At 39.2% G+C, this 27,244-nt stretch overlaps 1 protein-coding gene across 10 annotated transcripts in view; it reads right to left on the bottom strand.

The window, feature by feature from the left end:
- The window catches only part of MARK3 (microtubule affinity regulating kinase 3), a 61,576-nt gene that overhangs the window by 17,492 nt on the left and 16,840 nt on the right, over positions 1–27,244 (bottom strand). For all 10 annotated transcript variants that reach the window (XM_052694491.1, XM_052694492.1, XM_052694493.1 and 7 more), the window contains exons 3-13: positions 24,890–24,943; positions 18,127–18,175; positions 17,401–17,466; positions 14,248–14,318; positions 9,276–9,332; positions 7,870–8,106; positions 7,653–7,772; positions 6,849–6,948; positions 6,482–6,594; positions 5,573–5,726; positions 4,422–4,639 (exon numbers count right to left, since the gene is read on the bottom strand). In XM_052694491.1, the coding sequence (XP_052550451.1) occupies positions 4,422–4,639; positions 5,573–5,726; positions 6,482–6,594; positions 6,849–6,948; positions 7,653–7,772; positions 7,870–8,106; positions 9,276–9,332; positions 14,248–14,318; positions 17,401–17,466; positions 18,127–18,175; positions 24,890–24,943 (1,239 nt within the window). The remainder of the gene's footprint in view (positions 1–4,421; positions 4,640–5,572; positions 5,727–6,481; positions 6,595–6,848; positions 6,949–7,652; positions 7,773–7,869; positions 8,107–9,275; positions 9,333–14,247; positions 14,319–17,400; positions 17,467–18,126; positions 18,176–24,889; positions 24,944–27,244) is intronic.

Here is a 27,244-nt window from a genome sequence, read left to right as displayed (position 1 = left end):
CTCAAAATTAATATACCATTTAAATTACCAGTGTTCTGAAATCCAAATTTTCAGCATGTATATAATTCATAACAATAATTCATAATCATTCATACTAGAGAGAGTACTACATTATAGCCTATTTTTGAGGTACTTTGCCATTTGGATAATGTACATTTCCCTTTAAGTTAAAAATAATATCCTTAGACAAGATTGGAAAAGCAAAGATTTAAGAAACAGGCATGGAAAAATTCAGTGGGAAGGTAAACATGGACTTTCAAATATTCAAATAGTATAGAGCACTAGACAAGTTTTGAAAAACAGGGAAGAGCAAGTCAAATTAAAGAGACAAATTGTAGAGAATTTTAGTAAGACATTTTAAAAAATACACATATAAATACAAGCATAAAACATTGAGGACAAGAAAACCAGGGGAACTTAAGCTACAGACCTTATTTTAGAGGGGAGAAAAGAAATAGAATTACTTTGCCTCTGTCTTTACAGAGAAAGAGGGTGGAGATATGCCCAAGTTGGCGGTCAATTTTCCAGGAACGACTGAGAAGCTAGGTAATTCACAGATAACAGAATTATAAAACGTTAGATGCAATTTCTTTAGGAAAAGCATGGTGGTCCAGAAAACATGCACCCCAGGTTGTAGAGGAAGTACAAGCTGGCAAGCCTTATAGCTTTTCCCCACCCCAAGAACAGAACATAACACAAACTGCATACGATTGGAAAATAGAAATAAACCTTTCAAAATTTTTCTTTAAAGAAAAGGATCACAGGGTAAAGCAGGAAGCAAAATACACCATTAACTTTAAATGTCACTGCTGGGGAATATCTTGGAGGCTAGCTTAAGGGAATGACTAGTCAGCACCTGGATAAGCACGTGTTGAGTAAGGATGGCCACCAAGAGTCAGGCAGGGGGACTTCATGCTCAACTAACCTTTTGGAGTTCTTGAAGAATTACAGCTATGATAGGCAAGGGAAATTCAGCGGACTTTTAAAATAGCATTAAGAAAACATGTCATGAGCTGGTCACAGTAGAGCATCACGGGAAGAATGGTGAAAAAAGAAACTGAGGGAAAGGTAGTTTGAGCACAAAAGGAGAGGAGCCAAACCTTTTTTGTTTCCAAGCCTGAAATAAAACTGTTAAGTAAAATACTCTCAAGCAAATGCTCTTCCAGTGCTTTCTACACAAATGGCTTTTGCTGCTTTAAGGAAAAAATACTGGCTCATACAGTCAGTGAGTCTCAAACAGCACAATTTCTGAGTTGCAGATTTAACAATGAAATCATCTTGTCAACTTAAAAGACAAGTGACTCGTTAGACATCTGTGTGAATGTACCAATAAAAACATAGGGCTGAACCGTGCAATCACTTGGCATGAAAACGTAAGAAGACAAAGACTATTTCAGATGAGCAGAAAGAGCTAATAAAAGTCATCATACATATTTTGTTGTCTCTTGGGTTTTGAAGTGTTCTTCACCAGGCATTCCTTAGGGATAGGCACATGCCAATCATTAGAAGTCCTCCTCCTATTGCTGGTGCTTCCCTTTATATTATTCCTTATATGTCCCTCATCTTTTTTTTTTTTTTATAAAATATTGATTCTTAAACTTTGTGCAGTCACAGATGTGGGAAGAAACTCCTCCCTTCTTCATTCAACTAGCCAGCAATGAAGGCTGTACACCTACCATGAAGTTCCATTTGCATGTTCACAAGGAAACGGAGCGCAAGTCACTTTGTGCGGCCCCCGCCAAGCTATGGTACATTCAATTACAGCACATTATTTGCATATTGTTGTTTCTGCATTCCTGAAGATATTAAAGGAAGCACCAAGAATAGCTGATGCTTTCTGGTGGGAATTGTGCACAATAATGGATAGCTTCCTTCTATCTACCTACTGCCTTAGAACATTAAATCTTGATTCCCTTGAGAAGACATCACCGTACATTTTAACATTACATGACGTTGCACATGTGGAAAGTCACAGAAGTCATCTGTACTGGATCAAACCTTAAAGAAATGCATTTTGAGTTTCAGAGTGGGCATTTTAAGTTTCGGTTTCCATAACTGAAATTACAGAGATCTAAAAAAGCACTCAGATTGCAAAGGTCCTGACAGAATACCGGAACATTCTGAGCTTCCACATTTCCGTTTCAGCAAGAATGCAGTCCTGGTATGGGTGCCATTACCCTTTCTGGCATACAGCCTTTTATGACTTGATCTAGGGAGTTCTTCAGCTACGATTTTTCTGTTCGGTCAGGCTGTATATTGCTGTTCTCTGCACACAATTAAATAGCACAGATGCACGGCACAGGACATCTGAAATTAGTGTCAACAGCATCGCACTGATAGACTGATGAGACAGAATTGAGCTAAGTTCATCCTGACAGCATTGGGTGCCTTCTTTTCAGGTGATGCAAAGTGCATTTTGAGGCTTCTGAGCATACACGAGGTCCCATACGTAGCATAAAAGATGCATTTGTGGTACAGAGTCGTCCTCTTTTCGCATAGCAAGTTTTGTGCCCACTGTTTAGATGGGTAATTTTCACATTAGGAGACAGCAAGGCTAGGACTGATGAAAAATTTTCCAAGAATCAGCTTCTGACTAACAACAATGAACCAACCTATTTACCAATCTGTTCTGGCAGTGGGTTTTTTTGTTTTTGTTTTTATTTTTATTTTTTGGTTCTAAATAATTTTCCAAACATGCCATGCATTCTCCTTCCACTTTTCTAAAAGCTACACCAAGGGTTCTGGGGCAGCCTTATGAGGAAAAACCCAAAGCTGTGAGTAGTAATGAAGGAATTATTAGCTGCTGCTAACTATGCATCCTCTGTAGCAGGTCTTTGTTATTAATTTGGTATTTCCCTAATGAGCCTGAAGCTTACTGATGCACACTCCCTCAGTTTGCAGAACTATTTAGTTTGCAAGAGTTCCATGCTTTTTCAACTTCAGAAGAAGAGCTTGGAGTCCTAACTTCAACACCAGACTTGGTTACCTGCTATAAGAGAGTAACTCTTTTCCTTAAGTGCATACTTGTAAATTTTGTTATTAAATGAGAAGCACAAACTGCCTAAAGATCTTAACAATTCAAAACAGAACATGAGTCTCCAGCGAAGACCAGTTCTACTACTTCTGCTGTATCTGTGAAAGCAGTAATTATTTTTAAAGACAGTATTTTTCTGTCTGTTCAGTAATTTTCTCATCACATTACTGATTTTAGGACTTAAATGCTCTGCAAGAACATAAACTCCTTCCGCCTCAAATTTCTTTTCTTTTTCCTACTTCAAGACAATACGGTAGCTCTAAAATCCTTTCCACTCATCTCCCCCCCTTCTTTTAGACACTTATCAATGCTACAAGAAATAATCAGTTCCTGGAACTGTGAAAAAGGACTTAGTGCTCCTCTCTATCCTCAGTAGCCAGAAAGCAAAAGACTGAGCTCTAGCTGGAAAATAAAAATAAAATTTTGCACAGTCTGACATAAAGCACTGTGAGTACAGGGACAATTTCAAACTGACATCACAAGTCGGGTTACATGTTCATTTTGTAGCACTGCTCATAAAAGATCAGAGTTGGAATTACACACTAAATCAGAAGAGATAATATCCTATTGCTGTGAGCTCATTATGCTGCCATTGCAGTAGAATGAAACTGGAAATTTGGGAGTGGTGCAGCAGAATAGATAAAATACTGAAGATGCCAAGTGAAAAACATAAATAATAAAATATATATACATTGAATGTTACAGAGCTCAGGAAATGCTACTTGAAATGAGATTTCCAATTTTGCTTCACAGGGAGGCACCAGACTATACAAAACTAAAAAAATAAAAGCAAACTAAAACAAAACTGAAGTCAACAAGAATTTTCCTAAACTTTTTATCCTTTTTACTGTCTATTACTTGAGACCCCATAAATTCATGCATCTTTTGTTTTCTTGCTGTTGGAGGAAAGCCCACGTTGACAAAGGCTTTTAAGCATATATTGAAATTGACCTCTGAACACTTTTTTTAGAGCTGCCTCAATCTGGAAATCCCACTACCTGTAACAGCTTGTTTGGGATCGAAGATAATCTGGCTCTTTCAGCATACAAAGTATAGAAGTGCAAACTGATTTCATTCTTCTGTACAAAAGGTGAAGAATTTCATACTCATATATTTCATATTCATATATTTCATTTCAGGAGATGGCCTTCAATTTATTTTTTTCCCTTTTCTCTAAAGCTATTAGTGCTAATTACTAATACCTACTAACTACTTCAGGAACAAATAACTGAACAGCTGATGGATGCAAGGAAAAAAAAGCCATTATATGAGATACCTAAATTTACTCTATGTGAAAAGTAAAATCAACATCAACTGATAAATTGCTAGATTAGTACTCTCTCTCAAAAACATCTTGTGGTTTTGATAAATAAGTGCTTCTACTTACACTAGGGACAGCCGAACTTTTCTTACGTTCAGGAATATCAGCCTTATTTGGATTGCTGGCATTTCCAAGCATTGGACTAGCTGGTGCAATTCCTCTTCCTGCAACAGCACTACTGCTAGATTTTCTTGATTGAATTCCTTCCTCTTTTAGGTCACTGTCTGTAGTACTAGTTTGGCTTCTTTTGGGATATGCCACTACTGGGGGGATGGATGGTCCAGCTTAAAAAGCAAACAAAAGAAACAGAAAAGTGATTTTTCTTCTCAGAGGTACAGTTGCTATTTTTCCCTACAATAGAAATGCATTCTCACTCATGAAAATTGAAATAATGAACACTGAGAATCAGAGATGCAAAAAGGTCATTCTTGAATTATTAAAATATGCACACTTTAGAAGACAACAATATATTTAGAGAGCAATAAATTCTTACTTTTTAAACACTTGTGTCTTCACATTTGCTTTTTCCTCTTTGGAAGAAAATATGAAGAAAGCTTCACACTCCCCCCCCCCTTTTTTTTTAACAAATCTGGCAAATTTGACACTCAAATCACCTCTGGTAAGGTCTTCCCTTGTATAACAATGCAAAGATACATAACACTCTTCATTTCTGCTCGCTAAAGACAGGGAAGGTCATAACAAACAATCATTTGAATTTAGTAGATGAAGTTACTACTTGATTTCAATGTAAGAATTGAGAACCTAATGGAGTCTTGGGGTTTAACTACTGACACTGGTTTAGCTTGCAAAGAAAAAAGCCCCACACCCTGAAGAGTCATCTAAGGCCACTGAACAATTAACTGACTCATTCGGATCAGAGGAGACCCTTCACTAGCATATACCCAATGTACACTGTGCAAGCTAGAATCTGATAAAAATGGATTTTTGAGACACATACCTGGAGACATAACCCCATGCTGCCAGCAGTACTAATGGCCTGCAGGCTATGTTCAGCCTGAAGAGCCAAGAAACTGCTTCAGTTTGCCACTAACCTCTATTAAACTATTGAAGTGATAAACTATTTTATCACTGTACAATTAACTACATTTCATTGTCAGGTCACTGTCCTCTTCATCTTTGGGGGATGGAGACAAATTCAGGAACTGAACAGCTAGCAGTCGTTACGTGCCACAGCACTGCAAATGAGAACTGCTCACCATGATCGCTGTAGCGCCGCTGTTTCTGGCTAGAAGATATGCTTCTCTGAACTTTGTGGTGGGGAGATTGTCCAGTGCTATTATTAAGATCACTACTTGGCCGAACTTTAGCAAGGGAAAGATTGCTGCTGGAGCTTGAATCACTTGCATCCAACTGCAACATAAATGAAAATGTGAAACAACATGTGCAGACAAAACAAACGCCCACCAAAATGCCTCCAGCTTGCAAGAAATTTTGTGACAGCAAGAACCTGCTTAGAGGGGCAGGCAACAATGCTTATCCATGCCCAACATCGATTAAGTTCTTGTGCAACTGCCTAAGGTGAATCTCAGCAGAATTTGAAGCCTCTGAAAGGACAAATGAAAATCCATCTCTATATTTCCAACCCTCTCCCTCCCCTCAGTTCCATAAGATTTGAACAAGAAGATTTGAACTTTTTCAGCAGAAGCCAACTCCTCCACCAGAGGAACTGAGAGCAGTTCACTGATGCCTTGCTCACTTGGTATCATATGGGAAAGTACTCTGCAATGTGAGAACATTTTTAGACTAACAGGCCCTATTCCTCAATTCTCTTAAAATATTTACAGCAAGCACATTTGCACTTGAGCTCTTAGACTAGGCAGGATAGTAACTGGCATAGAGCCCTTACGAGGAGTCACTGCTGATCAAGCAGGATAGTTCTTGGTATCCTACAGAAACTAGTTTACTGAATCAGACCATGTTGAGATCACTTACAGCATCATTCAGAGAGTTCAGCTGACACTGATGATTAGAAAAAATTGATCTAAAGTGTACTAGAATAGCATGCAGGAATGCAGTGCCTATAGTTACTGATTTATTATTTGCTTCTGATTTTTCTACTGACACTAATACATCCGGTTCTTTGCATTTGGAAGAGTGATCCTTACCTCTGATGATTTCCTTCCCAGCAGTAAGTATGTAGCTGTGATTTCATCATACTTCATTTTGCTAAGGGATTCTTGAATTTCTTCTTGAGAATATCCCATTCCTACCATAATATCTAAAAACAAATACACGCTGTAAGCAACAAACACTTTGATGCTTACACTTCTTGTATGTTCAACTTGAGAAAGAAGAGAAAGAAAGAAATATTTAAAGAATGAAACAAAACAGTTAACTATGAGAACAAAAAAGCCTAATAAGACATCAAATTAAAAGATCAGTTACTTTGTCCAAATGGGAAAGAAATATAGTGTGGTGCAGAAAAAATACATCATGAGAAATAGTAACATATTCTGAAAAATACTCAATTACCTATTCTTTTCTGGTCCGAGATGTCTAGTTCTGGTTCAACAAAAGGTTTAAGTTCATCCTCCTCATGCCCTGCATTGATCCACCTGTCCTTCATAATTTGCTATAAGGAAAGGTTTTTGTTACTACAACATATTTAGTAGCAAAGAAAGTGAGCTGTGGAAAGAATGATTCCCCCATCTAACAAATACTAACGCTTGCTCACATTTTTCTTTTTCAGAACAAGCCCCAGCACATACTCAGTTTTGCTGTGCTTCTGTTACAGGAATCAACTGTGCACATCAGGGTGAACTACTGCCCAATCAGCACTATTCTAGCACACAGCTGAAAAGTGAAAGTCCAGTACACAGACAAGGAGCACCAGCCACCTCTGACAAGTCGTAGTTGACTACAGAAGTCCACGGAAGCCAGCATTATTTTGGTCTTTCTTCTCCACAATGGCACAAAACGCAAGAAGGCAGCAACCAGACCATAACCTAATAGTGAATATTCCCACATCCCTTTTGTTAAGTTTTGGTTGATCATCCATTAGCACAGGAATCAAAACGCTTGGTATCAGGAAAAATTTGTCTGATGTGTGCAGTGTAAAGTCTCATTCATTTTGGAAGTAATGAAGAGTTGGTTGTCCTGTAATTCCTGCAAATGAAACTGTAAATAAAAAAAGCTGTGTCTTCTACTGAATTCCCCTGGAACCCACTCCAAATAAACTATTCGTGAACAGCATGACAATAAGTTACTGACCAGCTCAAAAATAAAGCTGGCAAAAAATGACGACGAGCTTACTAAAAGAGTTATTTTTGTCATTACCTCTAGAGTGCCTCTTTTTGTTGGGTTTAGCACCAGGAAACGTTTGAGGAGGTTTTCACAGTCTGTGGACATGTAGAAAGGAATCCTGTATTTTCCCCTTAGTACTCTTTCTCTAAGTTCCTTGGTAACAGAAGCAGAGACAGTAAGTTATAAGCAGCGCGTAACCAAAACATTAGGAAACGCCCCCTGAAGGCCAACATTCCTGCACAAAGCTCACCTTTAAGTTCTGTCCATCAAAAGGAAGAGATCCGCTCACGAGGGTATAAAGAATAACACCTAAACTCCAAACATCTACTTCAGGTCCATCATATTTTTTCCCTTGAAAAAGTTCTGGAGCAGCATACGGTGGGCTGCCACAAAAGGTGTCCAGTTTATTTCCAACTGTAAACTCATTGCTAAAACCAAAGTCAGCTATTTTAATGTTCATATCTGCATCTAGCAATAGATTTTCAGCCTGAAAGAGAAAGAAAGGTTCATAAAATAAAGTACTAGATTTAAGAGGCCACTGCCCGTTTTAATTCATTCTTAAAATGGAAATAGCTGGAACATTTGTTAACATTCCCCTTTCCTGCAAGGTCTTTTGATATACTTCTGACTGTTCATATATTCTGTTTTAAAATAGTCTATACAATGGCTTCAGTCTATGGCAGCTGTTGTGATAACTGAAAACTGTGCTATTTTTTTGCCATCTGTTTTCTTCATGGAAGTACCGTAGCCAACATTTTTAATCTACGAAGATTAAAAAAAGAATTCTCTCACTACTCCTTATTTACATGGCATTCCTGCAGAAGTTTGATAGTACGCACAACCTTTAAATATTTTTCAAGTTGGACTGGTGCATTTTGTTGTGCTTTTAATTTAGAAAGCTATGATATATTTAACATGTTATGTAGCAATATATTAATACAAAAGGCACAGTTTCAAGAAGGGACAGGTCGAGGCAGTATGGTATTAAAGAGGGGAGATTTAGAACTGATGTCAGGAGAACTGACACAACAACTGATTTTTTACTCAGAGGGTGGTGAGGCACAGGAACAGGATGCCCAGAGAAACTGCGCCAGTTGGATGGGGCCCTGGGCAGCCTGAGCAGGTGGGGGGCAACCAGCACACTGCAGGGGGTTGGAGCAGAGTGGTCTGCAAAGTCCCATCCAACCTAAGTCATGTTGTGCTTCTACAATCACAATTTTGTGTCAAGTGACAAAAAAAAAAATAAATCCTTTTTTAGTATTGTCATCACGATTGATCATTGATTCTGTCCAAAATCAACACTTGTCACAGCTCTATCAAACTAGGTTTGTGAAGTGTTTTTCTGTTTGTTTGTTTGCTTGTTTTTGTTTTTAAGACCTTGCAGCTAACACTGACCTCTAACAGACTGAAATCTGATCAGAGAGTAAAATGCTATCTTTCAAAAGCCATGAGATTTCAGTATTGAGAAGCATAACAAATCCTTTTATTTGAAATAGTTCTATATACTCTAAACATTTACCAAAATCTACTGTAACGTAAGCAAAAAGAAACCCTACACCCCGAAGTATATCCTACATTTTATAGGCATCATAAAGATCACACCCACAGGTACAGAAACCAGTTGTTGCAGACACACACACACTTTTCCCCACTCACCTTGAGATCTCTATGAACAATATGCTTTTGATGGCAGTACTGCACTGCAGATACTATCTGGATAGAAAACAAGCCCAATTATATAAGTGGTATCTCAAAGAAACAGTTTTAATCAAAAAGTTCAACATTTATTAATTACTAATGTGGACAGGTACTTATCAATTCAGAGGTATATATGCAACTACTCCAACATATTTACAGGAAAGCTGATAAATAACTTAGGTTATTTAGTGTTTGTTATTTAATCTATTTGGTTTCTACTACATTTGAAAGAGAATTTTGTTTTCTCCTGTATGACTAATTATAGAACAGTAGAAGCAATGTCTTACAGAAAGGTTACTGAAGTATTTCCATTCCAATACCATATACAGCTATAAAAACTTTCCCTTTAGACTGAAGTTTTCCAGCCCCTGTCCAAAGGTGATTTTTCATGCCATAGTATGGAGAGGAAAGGCTAAGACATGGCATGGCTACTGGAGAAATTACTGGGGGAAAGCTTGTCTGGCTAAATTTCAATTCTGCACTGAGAGACAACCATGTATCTGACAAGAGCTGCATATGCTGTTTCATACACCGTATGAGAGCAGCAAACAATAGAAAAACTATGTGCAGAATAATCCAGAGTAATTTCTTCCATCATAATTTCCAAATATCCTTGGTTTTTCCTGCTTTATGTAACTAACTATATAAGCTACTTACACAGCTGTCCCAGTATACTGCTTTAGAGCTACAGGCACAGAACTTTACACGTAGAGAAAAGCTGGATAAGGTCATATTGTTACATGATCACAAATGCTGTCAAAATACATTTTAATGTAATGCACGTGTGTTCAGAATTGAGGCAGATATTACAACTTAAAATATGTTAATTGCATGTAAAAATAATACACTGTAATAACCACACTTAAATACATGCATTTCCATTCTGTGTTGCAGATTAACATTTCCAGTACAGAAAGATAAGATGACATTAATGTTCCCAAAAGTAACTCATTAGAAGGTAACCCAGCTTAACATAACAATCCTCCTGCATCTGTAGGAAGCAATGTTGTGCACTCTATTTAGAACAGATGAAAGCAAGGCTCTTGGCAGGTCAAAGAAGTGTCCTACCAGTCATTTTGCATTTCAAGCTTCAGTAACTTGTCTTAATCTTTGTGCCCCTGCATTACTGAATCATGCATATCTACAAAATGCCACCTTAGAAACCAAGTGTTTGATGAAAAGTTGAAATACTTCTGTTTCCTGCACTTCCATTCTGCTTTTGTTCCTTTGTGCACTGATAAGATTCCCACTTCAGCTTCTGCCGGCCACTAAAGCAGGTGAGCTCTCCCATGCCACCACCTGCACCACCCACGAGGTTCTCCCTCTCCTCCCCACTACCATTCCCTTGCACCAGTCACAAGCTCCCCTTCCCCAGATGCTCCCAGCCTGCCAGCACCACAAACCCCTCATGCTTTATTCAGCACTGCAGAGAGGCAGCACGATACTGCTCGCTTCTGAGCTGCTTTTATTCTAAGAGCAGGAAGTCTAGCAGATTATCAATCAGCTGTTTTCTCCGGGGATACTTCTGAACTATTCTGCACCGCAACAGGATAGCACAGACTGCAGAAGCAAGCCAAATCCAAAAGGAAGGGAAATAATGTAACACATGTAAGAAAGATTAACAACAGTCATAACTGAACAAGGAACACAAAGTATGGCTTCACTGGGTCGAATTCCTTGCCTTCCACGTTCTGTCACTCGTTCATTAGCAGCCCTCTCATTCCCACCTATTAGTGTGAGAAACTTGCTGATACTTGGTAGGTGGAGATAACAGGGCAAGAAACAGAAGGCTTCTAGCTGTAACAACAGGAGCACTCAGTGCATTTCTCTGGAGGAATTAAAAAAAAATCCATATAATCACAGGACTTTAAGAACAAGATGGCACATGTGGAACTATTCTTTGTAAGGGTTGGCTGATTGAACAGAACAACAAAAGGACAGATAAACAACCTCCCCAGGTCTCTTCCACAGTGCTAAAATGAGCATTTTGTTTCTTAACTGGAATATACAACAGTAATATGGATTTTGTGGATTTTTTTTATTTTCTAAGACGATGTCCTAATATATACCACTAACAAAACTCAATGAACTGCTTCACAGGAAAGAGTGGGAAGACTGAAGGAAGCCAGATCTACTCTGATATGGTAGAGGAAGAGAGGGAAGTAATACATATCCATTTTCTATTTTTTTGGTGGGAGGAGAACACTCATTCACCTTCCTCTTTACCTGACTCCCCATTTTTGCATCAATTCCTAACCAGACAGGCAGATTTCTGTATGGAGTGAGGATGGTGAGACTGAACCAGAACTGTCTGGAAATCTGTAATGGGGAAATTAAAACTAGGTGACATTAAGAAAGCAAAACATTCTGGATTTGAATTTCTCATACACAGTTGCACAAAAGGAAACTGATATGGAGAGCATTGAACAGAGAAATGGACTGCAGAGCATGGCTGTATTTTCAGTGCTTGTACCTTCTCATGTGTTCCTTTTCAAGCATGACTGGAATAACTTGATCACTGTCTTGCTTTTTTTTTTCCCCCTGTTAAAAGGCCCAAGTATGCATAACAAAATGGACAAAAGATATATTTGTATATAAATATATCTTTAAACAAGTAAAGATGGGAGAACTACCAAATCCTGCTCCTTGTCTGGTAGAGAGAGAAGCTGAAATGCTGCTTCTGATAAAACACAAATGTTTTATGCCTAAATTACGTCTATTGAAAGAAGAAATAGGATCTGAAAGTAAGATATAATATAATGTATTGTAAGTACTAAGCTCAATACCATGGCACAACTGTTTCTGCAGTTTAAAGAGGCCCCTTTCTGTTAAACTAGTTAGTGAATTAAAAAAAAAATCCCTATTATGTCCTAAATCCATCTAACATTAGGACAGCTGCACTGAATCAGATAAAAGTCCTACACAGAGCATTCTCCCTCCAGCAATGGCTAAAAGCTATATGAAGCTATTGTGAGACTTCAGTAAAGTAAAAATGAATGGTTTTATGACCCACAAACCCAGTAAGATCTAGTTTCCTCTCACTGTCCTGCAGTCAAAGTCCTGGTGTTGGATAAATGTCAAGCTTTGATCAAAGTTTTCTGACTTCTGTCCCACATGCATGCTCTTTTCTCCAGCAAAGTGTGATGAGCTCACACTATAGCTTCTATCCTTAGGGTATTACTATGGTTCTCTTTTTTCCCCAGACACTCAAGCTTTTGTTGCTCTCAACAACCTATCTTTGAGATCGAGATCCTCTACAATTGGCTGAATTCAGCAACCAGTAAAGTCAGCTATTGAGGAAAGACAGAGGCAGCTGCCTATTCCAGGTTTCTGAAAGGAAACAAGACTTACAGAAAGAGAATTAACACATATTGCAGTAGACTGAAGTGCAGCCACCCATATATCTTTATGAACAGCATTTATCCTACTGAATTACAGAAATAAAGCAGGGAATTCAAAGTAAAACACTTAATGGGTCAAACATGCAGCTTAGCAGTTTTATCTTTTCAATTCCTTTCCTTTGTTTTTTGAAGAAGGTGGGGGTTTTTTTTTTTTTTGGAAGTTGCCTATATCCCACATTATATGTCTATATTTTATAGACATATTATATTTATGTCTATATTATATAAACACATATATTATGTTTTTTCACAGGTTCTCACATAAAGGAGAGTTGAATCCTTGAGAGAAAAAAAAAAGGTAAATGTGCAATGGAATTACTGCAAGATTCATTTCCACACAACTCCTGCTAAAAGAAAGGTGGCACGAAGATCAGAGAACCAGTTCTCAGCATTCACATGTGAGAAATAACAGCAAATTCTTTGAAGATATTCTGAAGAACTTCAGGTGACATTACAAAGACAAAGGAAATGGTTTGGGATTTAAAGACAACTAAAGTGGAAATGGTTGCTCCACAACACAGCACAGTTGATCACGCATATCCCAATGCACAGCAAAGTACATAAGTACTTAATCACAAAGGAAAGTGCTCTACCTGAAGGAATACTGAATTTAAAGACATAAGGTTTTGTTACAGAGGTAGAAAAATTTTCCTTATGCTAAAGCTCTGTATCAGTCCAGTAAACACAAATCTCATCTCCTGAAGTCTGCAGCTGCCTTTTTTGTTCTTCGTTTCTTTTAATCTTCTGCAAAACTAAATACAAGACTTCTTTATTAATTCTCACAAATTCATCTAAGTTATCTAATGTGATGGTAATCACATAAGCACTTACAAGTTTCTGCACAAGAGCAGAAAAGAGAGCACATTAGGCCAGTGAGATCTGCAAATGAAACACCAGCTACTGCAAGAGGATCTGGATCTTTATGCAAAAATATTTATGTTCAACATTGCTTTATTGTAGAACAGAAATGCCTTTCTAAAGATGAATGAAATTCCAGCATTTTCACAAGTTCAATTTATCCATCATAAAGAAAACTATAAACTACCAAGCCTAGAAATTATTCTTCAGTGATGTTTTAGAGCAGCTGTTAAATTGCATCTTTTCATACGAGTGCACGGGTGTGAACGGGTGCCTACTCCAGGCACTGCCCATGTTTGCTCCTGACCTGGTTTGCAGCGTGTTATACTTGAACAATCTCCAAAAGGTTGCAGACCAGCTGAAGTAAGGACATATGAAATCAACCCAGAGGAAATGAATTTTGGAACAGAGTCCACCAAAGCAGTCACTGTGTTCTGGCACTCCCAGACACCCTGGCACGAACACTAAGTAAGCCAGCACTGCTGAATGGACTGCTAACCCCTCCAAAATACTGCTGAAACCCAAGTTTCCTCTCAGAGTGTTACGAGGGCTACAAGTCCACACATCCCAGTGAACACTGCTAGGAGTCAAACACAAAGGACAGCTGTTTCATCCATTTCAGCATTAAAAACAAGGTGGAAAAAGCTGATGTATAGGAACGTTATACATACCTGTCTAAATTTAGCTCTTGCTTCCTTTTCCTTCATTCTTCCATGCGCAACCAGATAGTCAAACACCTCCCCTACAATTTAATAATGAGACACATTAAAGCCAACTCAGAATGCAGTGTTCCTCTCTAGCAGTTACCCACAGCAGCTTCCCTGGAATGACTGTATCACAAGTTGAACTCGAGGTTAAGGTTGTAGGTTAGCCCAAGGGAACAAGGCAGAAGAGAACACAAACAACATCGTCTCTTACAGAAGAGAACAATAAGGCTTAATGAAAGACTGGATATAGACAAAAACATTTCCTTCCAACTGTTCATGACAGAAAAGCAATGGCAATACTTCTATTTTGTAAACAGAGGTGACTTGTATTTCACAGACTTTGTCACAAGGGTACCTTTTGCACTGCAAAAATAAGCTTCATATACGAAAGCGTCTGATGATACCTATAAATATTGTTACACCAGCACCGTAATTTTTCTTCACACAGGCAAATGAAGTATCTTAACCAAAACAGAAATCTTAGACATAACCTAGGCTTGAAGGAGACATTCCCAATGATAGCTGTAATAATGAACCTAGCAGGATACTGACATGACCCATCACACAAGCATGAGGTAAGACAACAATGTTACAGAATCACAGAATGGCCAGGGTTGGAAGGGACCTCAAGGATCATGAAGCTCCAACCTCCTGCCACAGGCAGGGTCACCAACCTCCCCATTTAATACCAGACCAGGCTGCCCAGGGCCCCATCCAATCTGGCTCTGAACACTGCCAGGAATGGACAGGGCATCCACAACCTCTCTGGGCAGCTGTTCCAGCACCTCACCACTCTCTGTAAAGAATTTCCCCCTGACATCCAACCTAAATCTGCCCTCCCTCAACTTTGATCCATTTCCCTTTGTCCTGCAGTTATCTCAGGATAAGGTATCTCAGGATACCCTCTCGAAGAGTTGATTCCCCTTCCCTCTGTAGGCTCCCTTTAGGTACTGAAAGGCTGCAATGAGGTCACCCTGCAGCCTTCTTTTCTCCAGGCTGAACAAGCCCAGCTCCCTCAGCCTGTCTTCATAGGGGAGGTGCTCCAGTCCCCTGATCATCTTTCTGGCTCTCCTCTGGACCCTCTCCAACAGCTCCCTGCCTTTCTTGTATTGGGGGTTCCAACCTGGATGCAGTACTCCATCCAGATGGGGCCTCACAAGAACAGAGTAGAGATAATCACCTTTCAGTCCCTGCTGGCCAGCCCTCTTCTGATAGTGCTCAGGATACCATTTGCTTTCCGAGCTGAAATGTACAAGCTGGATTGCCTCCAAATGTACAAGCCCAATGTTGTATGGCTAATGGAGTGGATGTCTAAAGGAGACTAACCAAAGTAGCACAAAAATCTGTGCTTTTTTAAAACTTTGTTTTTCACTGGTTTTAAGCCAATCTTGCCATTTTGAAGTCAGTACAGTCTACATTTGAGCTCAAGGCACAGCCAACAGGCCCATGGAACACTGGTGTGTTGCTGAAAGCACAAATCTTGACTAAAAACTGACAAATACAAAAAAAAAAAAAAAAAAAAAAAAGAAAAAAAGAACTCCCAACAGCACAGCACAGGTTAGCATAGTTTTTAAGATTCTTCATCAATATGCAAGATTAATATTAATTTCAGAATTTAATCAAATACTTAAATATTCTCTATTGAGCAAGGTACCACTGTTTTGCAGATAACCAGCTCACAAGGAAATTGCTGAGTTAAAGAAGGAACTTCAGCAAACTGAAGTAATAAAAAAAGCTAGAGTCATACAGCAGTAAAGGAACAGCTGAGTATTCTGAGGGAACGTGAGGATTTTCTACAGAATATCCTTGCTTCCCTCATAGCATTACTACTTAACACCCAAGTCAGAAAATTCTCTCGGGTACATTTCACAGCCATTTCTTCAGAAAATTTGAAGCAGCAAGGCTGAATGCTTTCAGAATTTAGGTAAAATGATACCAGATAAGGAATTATAGTCAATTTACACAAAATACTGCAGTTACTGGAATGCAGTTCCCCTCATCCTCCAACCAGGGTTCACACAGCTCATGTGAGAGCAGTCTCTTGAAAATAGAAAATTGATCTTTGTCACTCAGAAAAGTGGCCATGCCTGCTTTGAACAACAGCACATGTGCACAGGGCACTGCTCACAGCCTGTCAGTGCAATATGCGTTTCTCCATTACTCTAAGATCTCTACTTCAGAGAACTGTTGGCCCTTCTACCTTGTGGAAGCCAATCACTAGATGGCAATAGGACTTCGCTTTTAAGTGTAGCACCATCGAACTGCAGAGATGCCTCCACAAATGTGTACTGGCCAATATCACAAAAGTGTTTTACAGTGCTTGTTTCTGTTTAGACAAAGCTTGGCTGAACATTCAGGGAATTGCTAGAAAACAACATGGGCAATCTGGGGATTCTTTACATGTTTTATAATAATTATCTAACCTTCACGTAATCTGAGACGGAACTCTATTTTCCTCTCAAAGCTGAAGAAAAGGCTCAACTATTTGAGACTCCCAGATGCTGATGCTAAAGGGTCACATTGACAAAGAAGGGACTATCAGGTTTTAGCCAGCCAAGAGTAACTTAAGCCCAAATACTTTATCTAACTCTGCTGAAAATATCTGACACTGCATGTGCAGACTTTTTCCCTCCTCTGCAATCAGGAATAATTAAGTTCCTCCAAAACTTCCCTCCCAAAATGGACATAGGTAGTATAGTAATATTTGACAGCAGTATGTCTGTGGTGAAGGTATGTCAAACACCACCAACATCTAAAAAAACTGACGTTGCAAAACTCTTACTTTTGACACATCCCATCCATGTTTTTACCAAGTATCTTATGCAAAAGAAGCCACTAGTCCTGGGGAGCTGAACACAATAAAAGGCTGACATTTGTTATAGACAAAATTTAAGTTGTAAAACAAAGCAAAAGTTACTAAATTCCAGTAAGCTCAGATGAAGGTTTTCAAGATATGAAGACTGAACAAGTTCTTGAGACTACTAAAGACTGCTTAAATTTGTATCCTACCACAACATTAATATTTGCTAAAAACAAAACCAAAGCATTAAACTAAAAAGTGCTTTCTGCCACTTGGCAATTTGTTTACCTCTTGGCTCTAATAACAAACTTACTTACCCCCACTTGCATATTCCATTATTAAATAGAGAGTTTTTTCAGTTTCAATGACTTCAAATAATTTCACTGGAAAAGAAAGCAATTTATTAATCAAATAGCTAGTTGCAGAAGTATTCATTTAATTCCATAGGGAATTTTGTTGGAGAACAATAATTTGCTTGCTGCTTGACAGTATCAGAATAATACTCTAGAGATGCTTTTTTTCTCCAATATCTCTAAGTGGAAAATACTTCAACATATTTGCTCATCTCATAAGGATCAACATTTTGTCATGAAACAAGACTGTTGGCTACGAGGAAAAAGCAAGTAACTTATGCAGAACTTCCACGAATTTGAGTGTCAGCACTGAGCATCACCTATAGCCATTTTTACACACTGTCCTGGAATACATGTTGACAAGTAAGTTATCAATCAGTTTGCTGACAGTACTGTAACAGCAGTGCTTCAACTAAGCAATCCTGAACAATTTCTTGACCATTTCTTGTGTTGGTATACAATTATTTTAATGAGAAATTAAATTCAGTAAAAAATCATTATTCTACTCAAAAGATGTGAGTTATCAATAAGCTATGGAAATTGCAGTTTCATGTAAAAGGGTCAACATTTTTTGCCTTGTTAAACAATTATGACAGTGTATTTTTTTTTACTGCTATGTAACAGTATATTAACCCTCTAGTGCAGAACCTTCTTTTAAACTTAATATATTACATGAAATAAACAAGGTACCTATATTTGGATGATTTAAGATCTTCATTATTCTTACTTCTCTAAAGAGCTGAAATAAACATAAAATATGAAATGTTAATGAAAGTAATAGGCAACATCTGTTCTTCCTAAAGCCTGATGTGATATACTTAGCTAATTTTAAACACAGAGAGCAAACATTACTATTAGCATTTCAACAAAGGTCATTAAATTAACCACTTACTGGAGGGAAGAGCTAAGTGCCTCCTGGTTTTAAGCCTGCCCTAAAAACCTGAAAACACTCGCAAGGTGCTGCAGGTAGCTCAGGAAACAAGTGATCTTAGCTCTGTGGTTCTCACACCATGGGGCCCCAAAGACCACTTTAAGACTATGCAGCTCCTTGCAGGCCACTACACATCTCATACACTTTCACATCTTCATAGAAAAAGCTTGGTTTCAAAGTTCTACAAACCCCATGCTGAGCACCATTTGAGGACCAACATATTAGGTCACTGGTATGCACTCTTCACCACTTTGTTGGAGGTCAGCCTTCCACAGGATGCTACAGAAATGCTGTGGCGCATGACAGGAGCTTGGAGGTGAAAAATCGACTGCTTATCTCACAAAAACCACGCTGCTCAATGAGCAAGTTTTAAGCACAGATAAATGGTCGTGTGAGTCTTCTCCTTGGGCCTTCAGAGCACTCCTTCAAGACGCCTAAGGCACAAGAACATCTAGTTCAGGCCTTGGTAGCATCGCTTCAAGAATTCAAGGCTGCTGACCCAGCGCACAGACTGTGCTAGCCAGTTCATGGGGCAAAACTCCAGTGGATTTTTCCTGACTAAACAATCCCTGCTTGAGAGAAGATACCACAATCTGAGGGTAAAACCTCAAAGGGATCAGCCTACTGCCACCCTCTCCATCATGCACGGGCCTGCTGCCTTCCTTCACTCAAGCGCTGGGGTTAATCTGAAGGTCAAAGCATGAATTTTACAGGAAAATCTTGCCAAAACCAAAACTCCTTCCAAAAATACATAAGCCTTCTTCTGCAGCTCCCTTACCTACACCAGCTCATCTATTTTAGCTGAAGGGATGGGGGCAGAACGGATGCCAGAGTACAACCACCTCTTTCGAGCACAGCATGGATTCACTTCAACTGTGTTGTGTTCTACAGACCTCTTACTGGCTCTGCAGGGCTTCTTTCCCTAAACCCTGACAACAGCAGTCATGGGAAGGGGGTCTTGCTTCAATAGTTACTTCCAAAGAGTTCAACTCTGCCTAATCAGAGTACACTCTGTCCTGCAGTGGGACGTGCAACTGCATTTAACACATAACAAATGAAAGCCAAGCTTGCTCCTGATCAGCTGTAAATTATTTTCACCTTTGAAAATTCTCTTTTGTAAAAACCAATTTAAAGAGGCACAATAAACACAGTGTAATATTAAGAATGCCACAGGTGTTGTTACTGCAATATAAAATGTTTTTAGGATGCTTGTTAATAGTAGATGAAATAATAGTAATAGAGAAGTCCCATTTCTCCTCCCAGAGAAGACTAAAGATAAAAAAATATTACAAAAAAACCCCAATGCAAATACTGTTGTATTCAGATTCCTTCAACTCTCTATAGCCACTGTTAAAACAATCAGCAACAAATAAAACCCACAAAGAATGACCTTTTTAGGCAGCATGTTACACAGTAGCCATGCGTGTAACATCTCTTCCTCTATAGCTCCCCCCGTGCCAGCCCAGGACTCCAGATGGCTGACATTCTTAAGCCTTGATTATTTTCTAACAGCATGCTTCAAAATGAGGGAGTAATTGAGTGGTTTTATTATAAATCTAACACCAACATCTACAGGAACACTAGTAACATAGCAGATCATACTGAACCTAATGTAAAGAGACCAAAGCAGAAAAGACAGACTCAACAGGAGTGCAGACAAGGGAAAAAAAGAAAGCATTTTCTAAAGCAAGAGGTAACAGTGTTGTTGCTAAACAGTAAGAAAGCAAAAAGTGCCGCTATTAAGATTCACCTTCAGGTTACATTTCATGTGAAAGGGAGATATTTCATATGTCTACATCTACTACTAAGGACTCAAAAAATCTGTGTAATTACTCAATAGTTACCAAATAAATAAAGGCAAAACAAAGGAAACAAAAAGCAACCAAAAAAAAAAAAAAAAAACAAAAAAAACCAAAAAAAAACAAAAAACAACCAACCAACCAAAATCCTTCCACCTTTGTGTCTTTTCATACAACAGATTGGAGAGCAGTTTTAACCTTTTTCTGCTTTCTGATGTTTCTGTCAAGGCTGCCATCTGGGTAGCAATCTTCATCAAACTGCCCCAAAAGCTTTGCCCTCTATTCTACAGCCACAGCTGTGAATGGTTTGCTAACTGAGCACAAAAATAAAACAAAACTGCTTTCAAATGGTTTTCGTTATCATATAATCATTATCCAGGTCTGTGCCGGACACCTCACTAGATGATAACGCAAAATCTATTGGGTCACAATAGGCAACACAGAAAAATACAGTGAAGGCATGAGGCTAACATTCACAGCGTCATCATGTAAACAAATGCACTCATTAATCTAATCTTTATAAAAAGAATGCTGACATGGCTGGAGCTGGCTACTTCCTCCGTTGCAGTTTGATGGTCTAATGCGATAAAGCCAGGCTACATTTTGGGCTGTTCTAAATATATCATTTGTCTACAAAACTACTACTCTCTGCTTTACTCACCCTATTGAAGCCTACCAGAAAGTGATTTCTACATATGAGCCATTCGTAGAAGTGGGTGACTGGAAATGAGCTTTTTAAAAGTGGTTATTCTTGCCTTAGGGAGAATTCAAAATAGAAACGCTTAAGAGTAGGATACAAACTCCACCAAATGTTTTATTATAATTTTAGTTATATAAATGCACTTTTGGATTGTGTTCCATAAACAGTTTAAATGTTATGTTTGGCATTTTGACACATACAGCAACTTCTACAGGGACTGACATTGTATTATACTCCATTTCTATAAGGAACAGAACATAAAACATGATATGGCTTTCACATACTGTGCTGAAAGAAGGTTTCCTGGATTTAATTCTCCCACAATACAATGTACATCAACCTCTGGTAACTGCAGTATTAATTACTGCCAGACTTTCTACAGCCCACAGCACAATTCATTAACAGCCATAATTGGCTGTTACAGAAGGCGTTATATCATTAGAAGGGGTAACATTAGGGTTCTCCACTCCAAAAACCATTTTCTTAGTTTCAGGAACTTGTCACCATGTGACCATAAAGGCTGACTATCAGCTGCAAACAGTGCTTATCAGTTTAATTTCTAATACAGAGATTAAAAACTACTCCCAGCATATTGAATAGCTCATTTTCCGTCAACAGGAGCTCTACAAATGTTTCCAGGGAAAGACAAACATCCTAAGTCTGCCAAACAAATGGCTTTCAGCTTTGTTGTGGTCTGGTCCTTTGACTGTAAGTTATGTTAGATACAGGGAAGAATTTAATGCTGCCAGGGGACAAATAGCACGAAGAAAATCAGCAACAAAACACAGACACATACCAAGTAACAATCTTGAAGCAATTTTACTTGAACTTTATTGTGCTGATACATCTAAAACAACACAGATTGAGGAAATGGGGAGCCAACTTTTAAGCCAACTCTCTGAATAAGCTGAAAGACAGATTACAAGTGTTCCTGCATTAGCTATTGCTGGAGTTTCAGTAACAAAGGACTTCAAAAACACTGAAAAAAAGTTTGCTAAAAAGCAAGTCAGTACGCTAGTCAGATGCAGAGCCCATTTCCTGACCTCCTTCCCTCAAAGCAGGGAGGCTTTGCACAAGATGTTCTCCCGAGCCACATCAAGCTTTAACCATGTGTTAGGCTCCTCCTGGTAACTGCTCACTGAAATGCACCCGATATATAATTGGGAGCCTCAATCAGGAAGGCTTTACACAGCACACATCAGCATCAACTAAAGAACAACATGAAAACAGACACAATACACATTAAGAAACAAAAATTCTGTGCGTTTTAAGCTCTCATACTTTCCCTGTGCTTTTCAAAACAGACAGACCCAAGGTCAGAAAGGACACAGTGCACATAAAAACTTCTAGTTTAAAAGCTCTAAAAAGATTTTAGGACAAAGATCTGAACACAAGCATTTGGCTGAGGAGCCAAGTTCTAAAAAAGGAAAATGAGAAGTGATTTTGTGCTATTACGTGTGCTTGGTAAAAATAAAAATCTTGCATATAATGGCACTGCTAATTCAAAACAAAACAAACAATTTTTTTTGGTCTAGAAGGAAGTGAGCTACTGTAGCATCAACACTTGTTTCCAATGAGACCGACAGACCGATATTCACTGGGACTGGGTACAGAAGTACATTTTTGGAGAATAATGACTATGACTAACAGCAGTAGCATGGGAAAAAAGCTCTAAGAATTCCCTTTTCTTTTAGAGCAGGGAAGTACTGACTATAGTTTCCTCTTCCCTAAGCAAAAGTGGCAGAGCTGTAATTAGCTCCTGAAACAAGAGCTGGAGTAGCTGTTGTGTCTCCCACAGGCCGCTCGCTCCCCTGAAGAGCAGCACTGCTGAAAACTCCGCGGTCAAAGCTGCAGCCTCAGTGAGAACTGCTGCTCGAGGGGGTGAGGCACCTCCAGCAAGGGCAGCCCCTCCTGCAGCTGAAGGATGGGTGTGACAGTGTAAAGCTGGAAACCAGCCTTAATTCCCTTGTTTCACCACCTGAGGATGAGCAGACAAGCAGGCGGCGGCCCGTGCTCCACACCCCACCTCTTCTCAGCAAAGCCCTTTCCTCCCCGCTGAACCTCAGTAATTCATCACTCCCTCCACAAGTGCCAGCCCAGAGGCTTCCATCTCAACTCACCCTGAACCCAGGGTCATGCACACAGTTTGCTTCCAATGCACTGCGACTACGGCGGTGCTGACAATGCCGGAGTGGGCAAAAGCTTTCAGAAAAGCTTTGACAAAGCAAAATCGATAAGTAATGCACTATGTGCTTACTGTGCTAAGTAAGCACTCAACATTAAGGAAATGACTTTCCACTTCTGAATGGAGAGCATGGACATACCTTGCTAAACCTTCTCTGCTCATGCAAAAGTGAGCTTGGTTAGAGAAGCGAACACACTGGCAATCTCAGTCTCCAAATCCCATCAGATTTCTATCCTGCTATTTTGGACTGCTCCTCCAGACTCTCATTTAGGGAACCTACTGGTAGGAAATACTGACTTACAAACCACACCTTAATGTTATACAGCCTACATCAAAATGAAATGACAGCAGAGCCTGAGAGGTGAGTGCAGGCCGAGCAGGCAGCAGCCAAGAGCTGCAGGGCTGCCATGCACACCTCCAGCCAGCCATGTGCTGAGTGAGCTCCAGCCAGCAGGGAAGGGCAAGCTCTGCACCTGGCTTTTAGCTCCAGCACTAAGCATCTCCAGGTAACACCACTGGAAGGAGTAAGGTTTTACTTTTTCCTTCCAGAAACGTTGCCTCTCTGCTTTTCTCAGACCATTTCTTCCGTGTTTGCTGACCCCCTCCTGTTCTTATTACAGCTTCTGTTTCTCTTCCAAGTAGTTAGATTTTCTTCAGGTATTCCAATTTGCACAGATCCGCAGCACAAATCCTCTTCATCTAAATCGTCACATTATCTAATTTGCATTTCATTTCCTTCCTGCTTTGCCAGAAATTAATAATAACATCACCAATTATGCTGAAAAAACTCTGAAAAAACTGTAACCACATTACCTACTTTCATCCCATCTGCAGGGGCAGTGGGGAGCAGTGACATCATTACTTGCTAAGATGATGCTGCCTTCCTCCTGCGGGCTGTTCTTTCTCTCTCAAACAAACCACAGAATGCAAGAACTTGTGTATTTTTCCAATTTACTTTTGCAACATTAATTTTGATAAGAACGATTTCATCACGCAATCTTTTTAGTATTGGCATAAAACCCAAATATGGATATTCTCCAGTTTATTATTATTCTATAATTTAATTTTATCTGCTGGTAAGTTCTGCGTATTCTCTCCTTCAAACAGAGATATTCCAAGGAGCTCTTTTTTTTTTTAATAAAAAAAAAAAGTACTCAAATAAAAAACCTTTTAGCGCAGTGCTCAAAAGGACAGAGTTACAGAAGTCCTAGGTAAAGTGACATTTAAATGTACTTCCTGCAGGCACTCCAAAGCAGATTGGCTCGCCTGATGAAAGAGTAGGATTTATCACTACTTACTAAAATAGATAAGGCGATACAACTGTAACAGCACATTAAACACTTTAAGCTATAAGGAAGAAACCAGAATAGTCATGCTCTGAGTTATTCCCTAAAACTGTAGCACCTTTTCAGCTGAAAATTGTGTGAAAAGCATAGAGACTGCCTGGCCTTCAGTTCAGAGGCAATGTTTTCAAGGCCAGCTGAGGAGGACAGGACAGAACACACTTTCTATTTGTAGGCTCAACAAAATGACCAGCAAAAAGGAGACACAGGGGCGTGACACCAAACCACAGACGTTCTCATTTGTGGGAAAGGAAGCAGCTAACAGCACCATTTTCTCAGTTCATAGCTCCATACGAACATAAAACAGTACATGCATTTTGAACAACTGCTCAAAACACACCTGTTACAAACCCAGTTATTAAATACAGTAGTCAGGCTTGTGCAAGGTATACAATGCTTCACATTCTTCAGCACAGGCATTCAGGATTTATGGTAGGAGGTGGTAAAAGGAAACAAATTACAATACAAATGGAAAGATCAAATGCAAAAACCTACCTTTTGTAGACTAGTTGGATTCAGCTGTGTTTTGTCAATTATCTTTATGGCAACCTGAAGGAAGAGATCAGGATCAGTATTTTCCATGTGATCAACTGTCAAGTTACAACAAAATGGACAAATCCAGTAGCAAATTGAAAATTACACAAAAATACTTGAGTTTTGTTAGAAAATTATGTAATAATTTTAAAGTGAAAGCATTTGAAATTAACGACTTTATTATTTATTATTTATTTCTACTTCAAACTATAAACAGGAGAATGGAAAAATCTGATATTTTAATGCTATTAAGAGAAAGTCACTTAGTCTTTGACTTCACACTAAGATCATTACACATATTACAGTGGAAATTCTGATACCAGACTGTACCCTGATAGAGAGCAGGGTGCCTACAGATGATATTTACACAGCATAATTACACTATGGATTATGCAGAACTGACTGTGCATTGGCAATTTATGAAGATGCTTCTAAAAGCAAAGCTTTCAGAGCAAATCGAAAACACCACCACAAATTCTGCAAAAACTAGGTTCACCTTTGGAAATTCATTGCATATTTGTATCACTTTGCTCCCTGATGGATACAAAATGAAAAACCACTTGTGTGTCATCAAAAACCCATTGGCTGTACTGCAGCAATTTGGGAAAGTTCATCCCTTTGCCTTTCTCACTTTCTGGGTAAATACTACACAGAAATGTTAAAAAGAACAGAATGAAAACTTCACAAAATAACCAAAAGAAATTCAGTACCATGGTAACTAGTCAGAGCCTGAAGATTTGAGACAATGAATAGGCAGAGATGAGCCTCAGTGCAATGCAATTTGGATACAGGCTGAGTTAAAACAAGAAGGAGGAATCTTGCTAGAATTACGTGCCAATTGGTATTTTTCCCTTCTAAATTATAGGCTAAACATACCAGAAGAAACTCTGCAGAAGCCAAGGAGATGGTGCCTCTCACAGAGGCAAGATGCTGCAAGTCAGCTGATTATAATACTTTGCTGGTACAAAGAAAGGGCTCTCAGTTCCCCTTGAATTTTTGGCTCAAATGGTAGACACTATGCCACAGCTCCCATTTCCCTGCATCACTCTGCGCCATCTTTGTAATCTCATCAACCTGGGCTTGGCAGCATATGGGATATAGAAAATCTTACACCAAAGCAAATTTGTTTCCCCGCATTCAAGTGCAAAAACACATGGGTAGTTATTATGAAGGAGAAGGAAGAGGTGAACACAGCGTTCAATGCCTGGGTGTGTCACTGACTTGCATGATCCATGTGGTGCTTTCTGAAACTGAGATGCAAGATTTATTTTGAGCCCTTCTAGATGCAAGATACTGTGAGATGTCACCAAGAAACTATTTAAGAATAGTTCTGCTTTGAGAAATATCTTCAAAAGGTATGTTACCAAAATTACAGATCACTGTTTCCTGAAGCAAAATTCCATTACAAAACCTTGAGAAATCACTTCAAAAATACAAACAAAAGACATACACATGAAGCAATAGGTATTTTTCTATTGGCAGCTGAACACAAAACCAAGAAAGATGTTTATCTCTACCTTCATGCCTGTTGAACTCTTCTCATGCAGGTAACAGTAATTTACTTTCTGGAATCTCTTAACTTCAGATTGGATGTAGAGTGACCACTACCTTTTTCAACAGCAGAAAGCATTACCTGAAAGCCATCTGCCCCAAGACCACCTATGCCACAGAATACAGCTGTTTCCTTAAGTACACTCCAGTCAGGAGAAACTGCATTTGCATTCTGACCCCTGCTATTCTGATCAATCTCTTAAAGATTTCAACTTGTTTCAAGTCTGGAGGCACTGGGTTTCAGCAAAACACAGCTCACCTCTCACTCTGCGTGGTGTTGCCAACCAAACTGAGAGGTCTGACACTGGCAAACAGATTCAGCCCTGGAGATACAGGGATGATACACACCTCAATGTTCTGAAAGGTAGACTCACAGGATTGTTCAGCACGCTAATTATAGCCTTCAAGGCAGGACTGAGAGCACTGCCCACACGAACACTAGCAGTACAGTATGCCAACATGGACTACGAGAGCTTCAACTGCTCAGAGAACAGAAGACAATTTCAGGCTCTTTGATAAGGTCCCCAAACCACAAACAAAGGAAGGCTGCCCTCAAGAACATTTTTCATGAGCTTGAAAAAGAAAATCCGGTTTTACTAAGCACAGTTAGTGAAGCATCAAATTGCCTCCTAAAGCAGAGACTTTGCTCTCTACACAAAGCAAGTCTGGAACAATTTCAAGCATTGTGTGCAGCGGCCAAGGCTGGAAGAATGAAAGTTTACCTACACCATTATGTCGCTGTAGCAGCCATGATATTCTGTGAGA

The sequence above is a fragment of the Tympanuchus pallidicinctus genome, unplaced genomic scaffold, assembly GCF_026119805.1.
Source record: "Tympanuchus pallidicinctus isolate F22 unplaced genomic scaffold, pur_lepc_1.0 scaffold3, whole genome shotgun sequence".
In the NCBI taxonomy this organism is placed as follows: Eukaryota; Metazoa; Chordata; class Aves; order Galliformes; family Phasianidae; genus Tympanuchus; species Tympanuchus pallidicinctus.
Note: the sequence above shows the minus strand (reverse complement) of the source record. Positions and strands in the feature narration are given on the sequence as shown.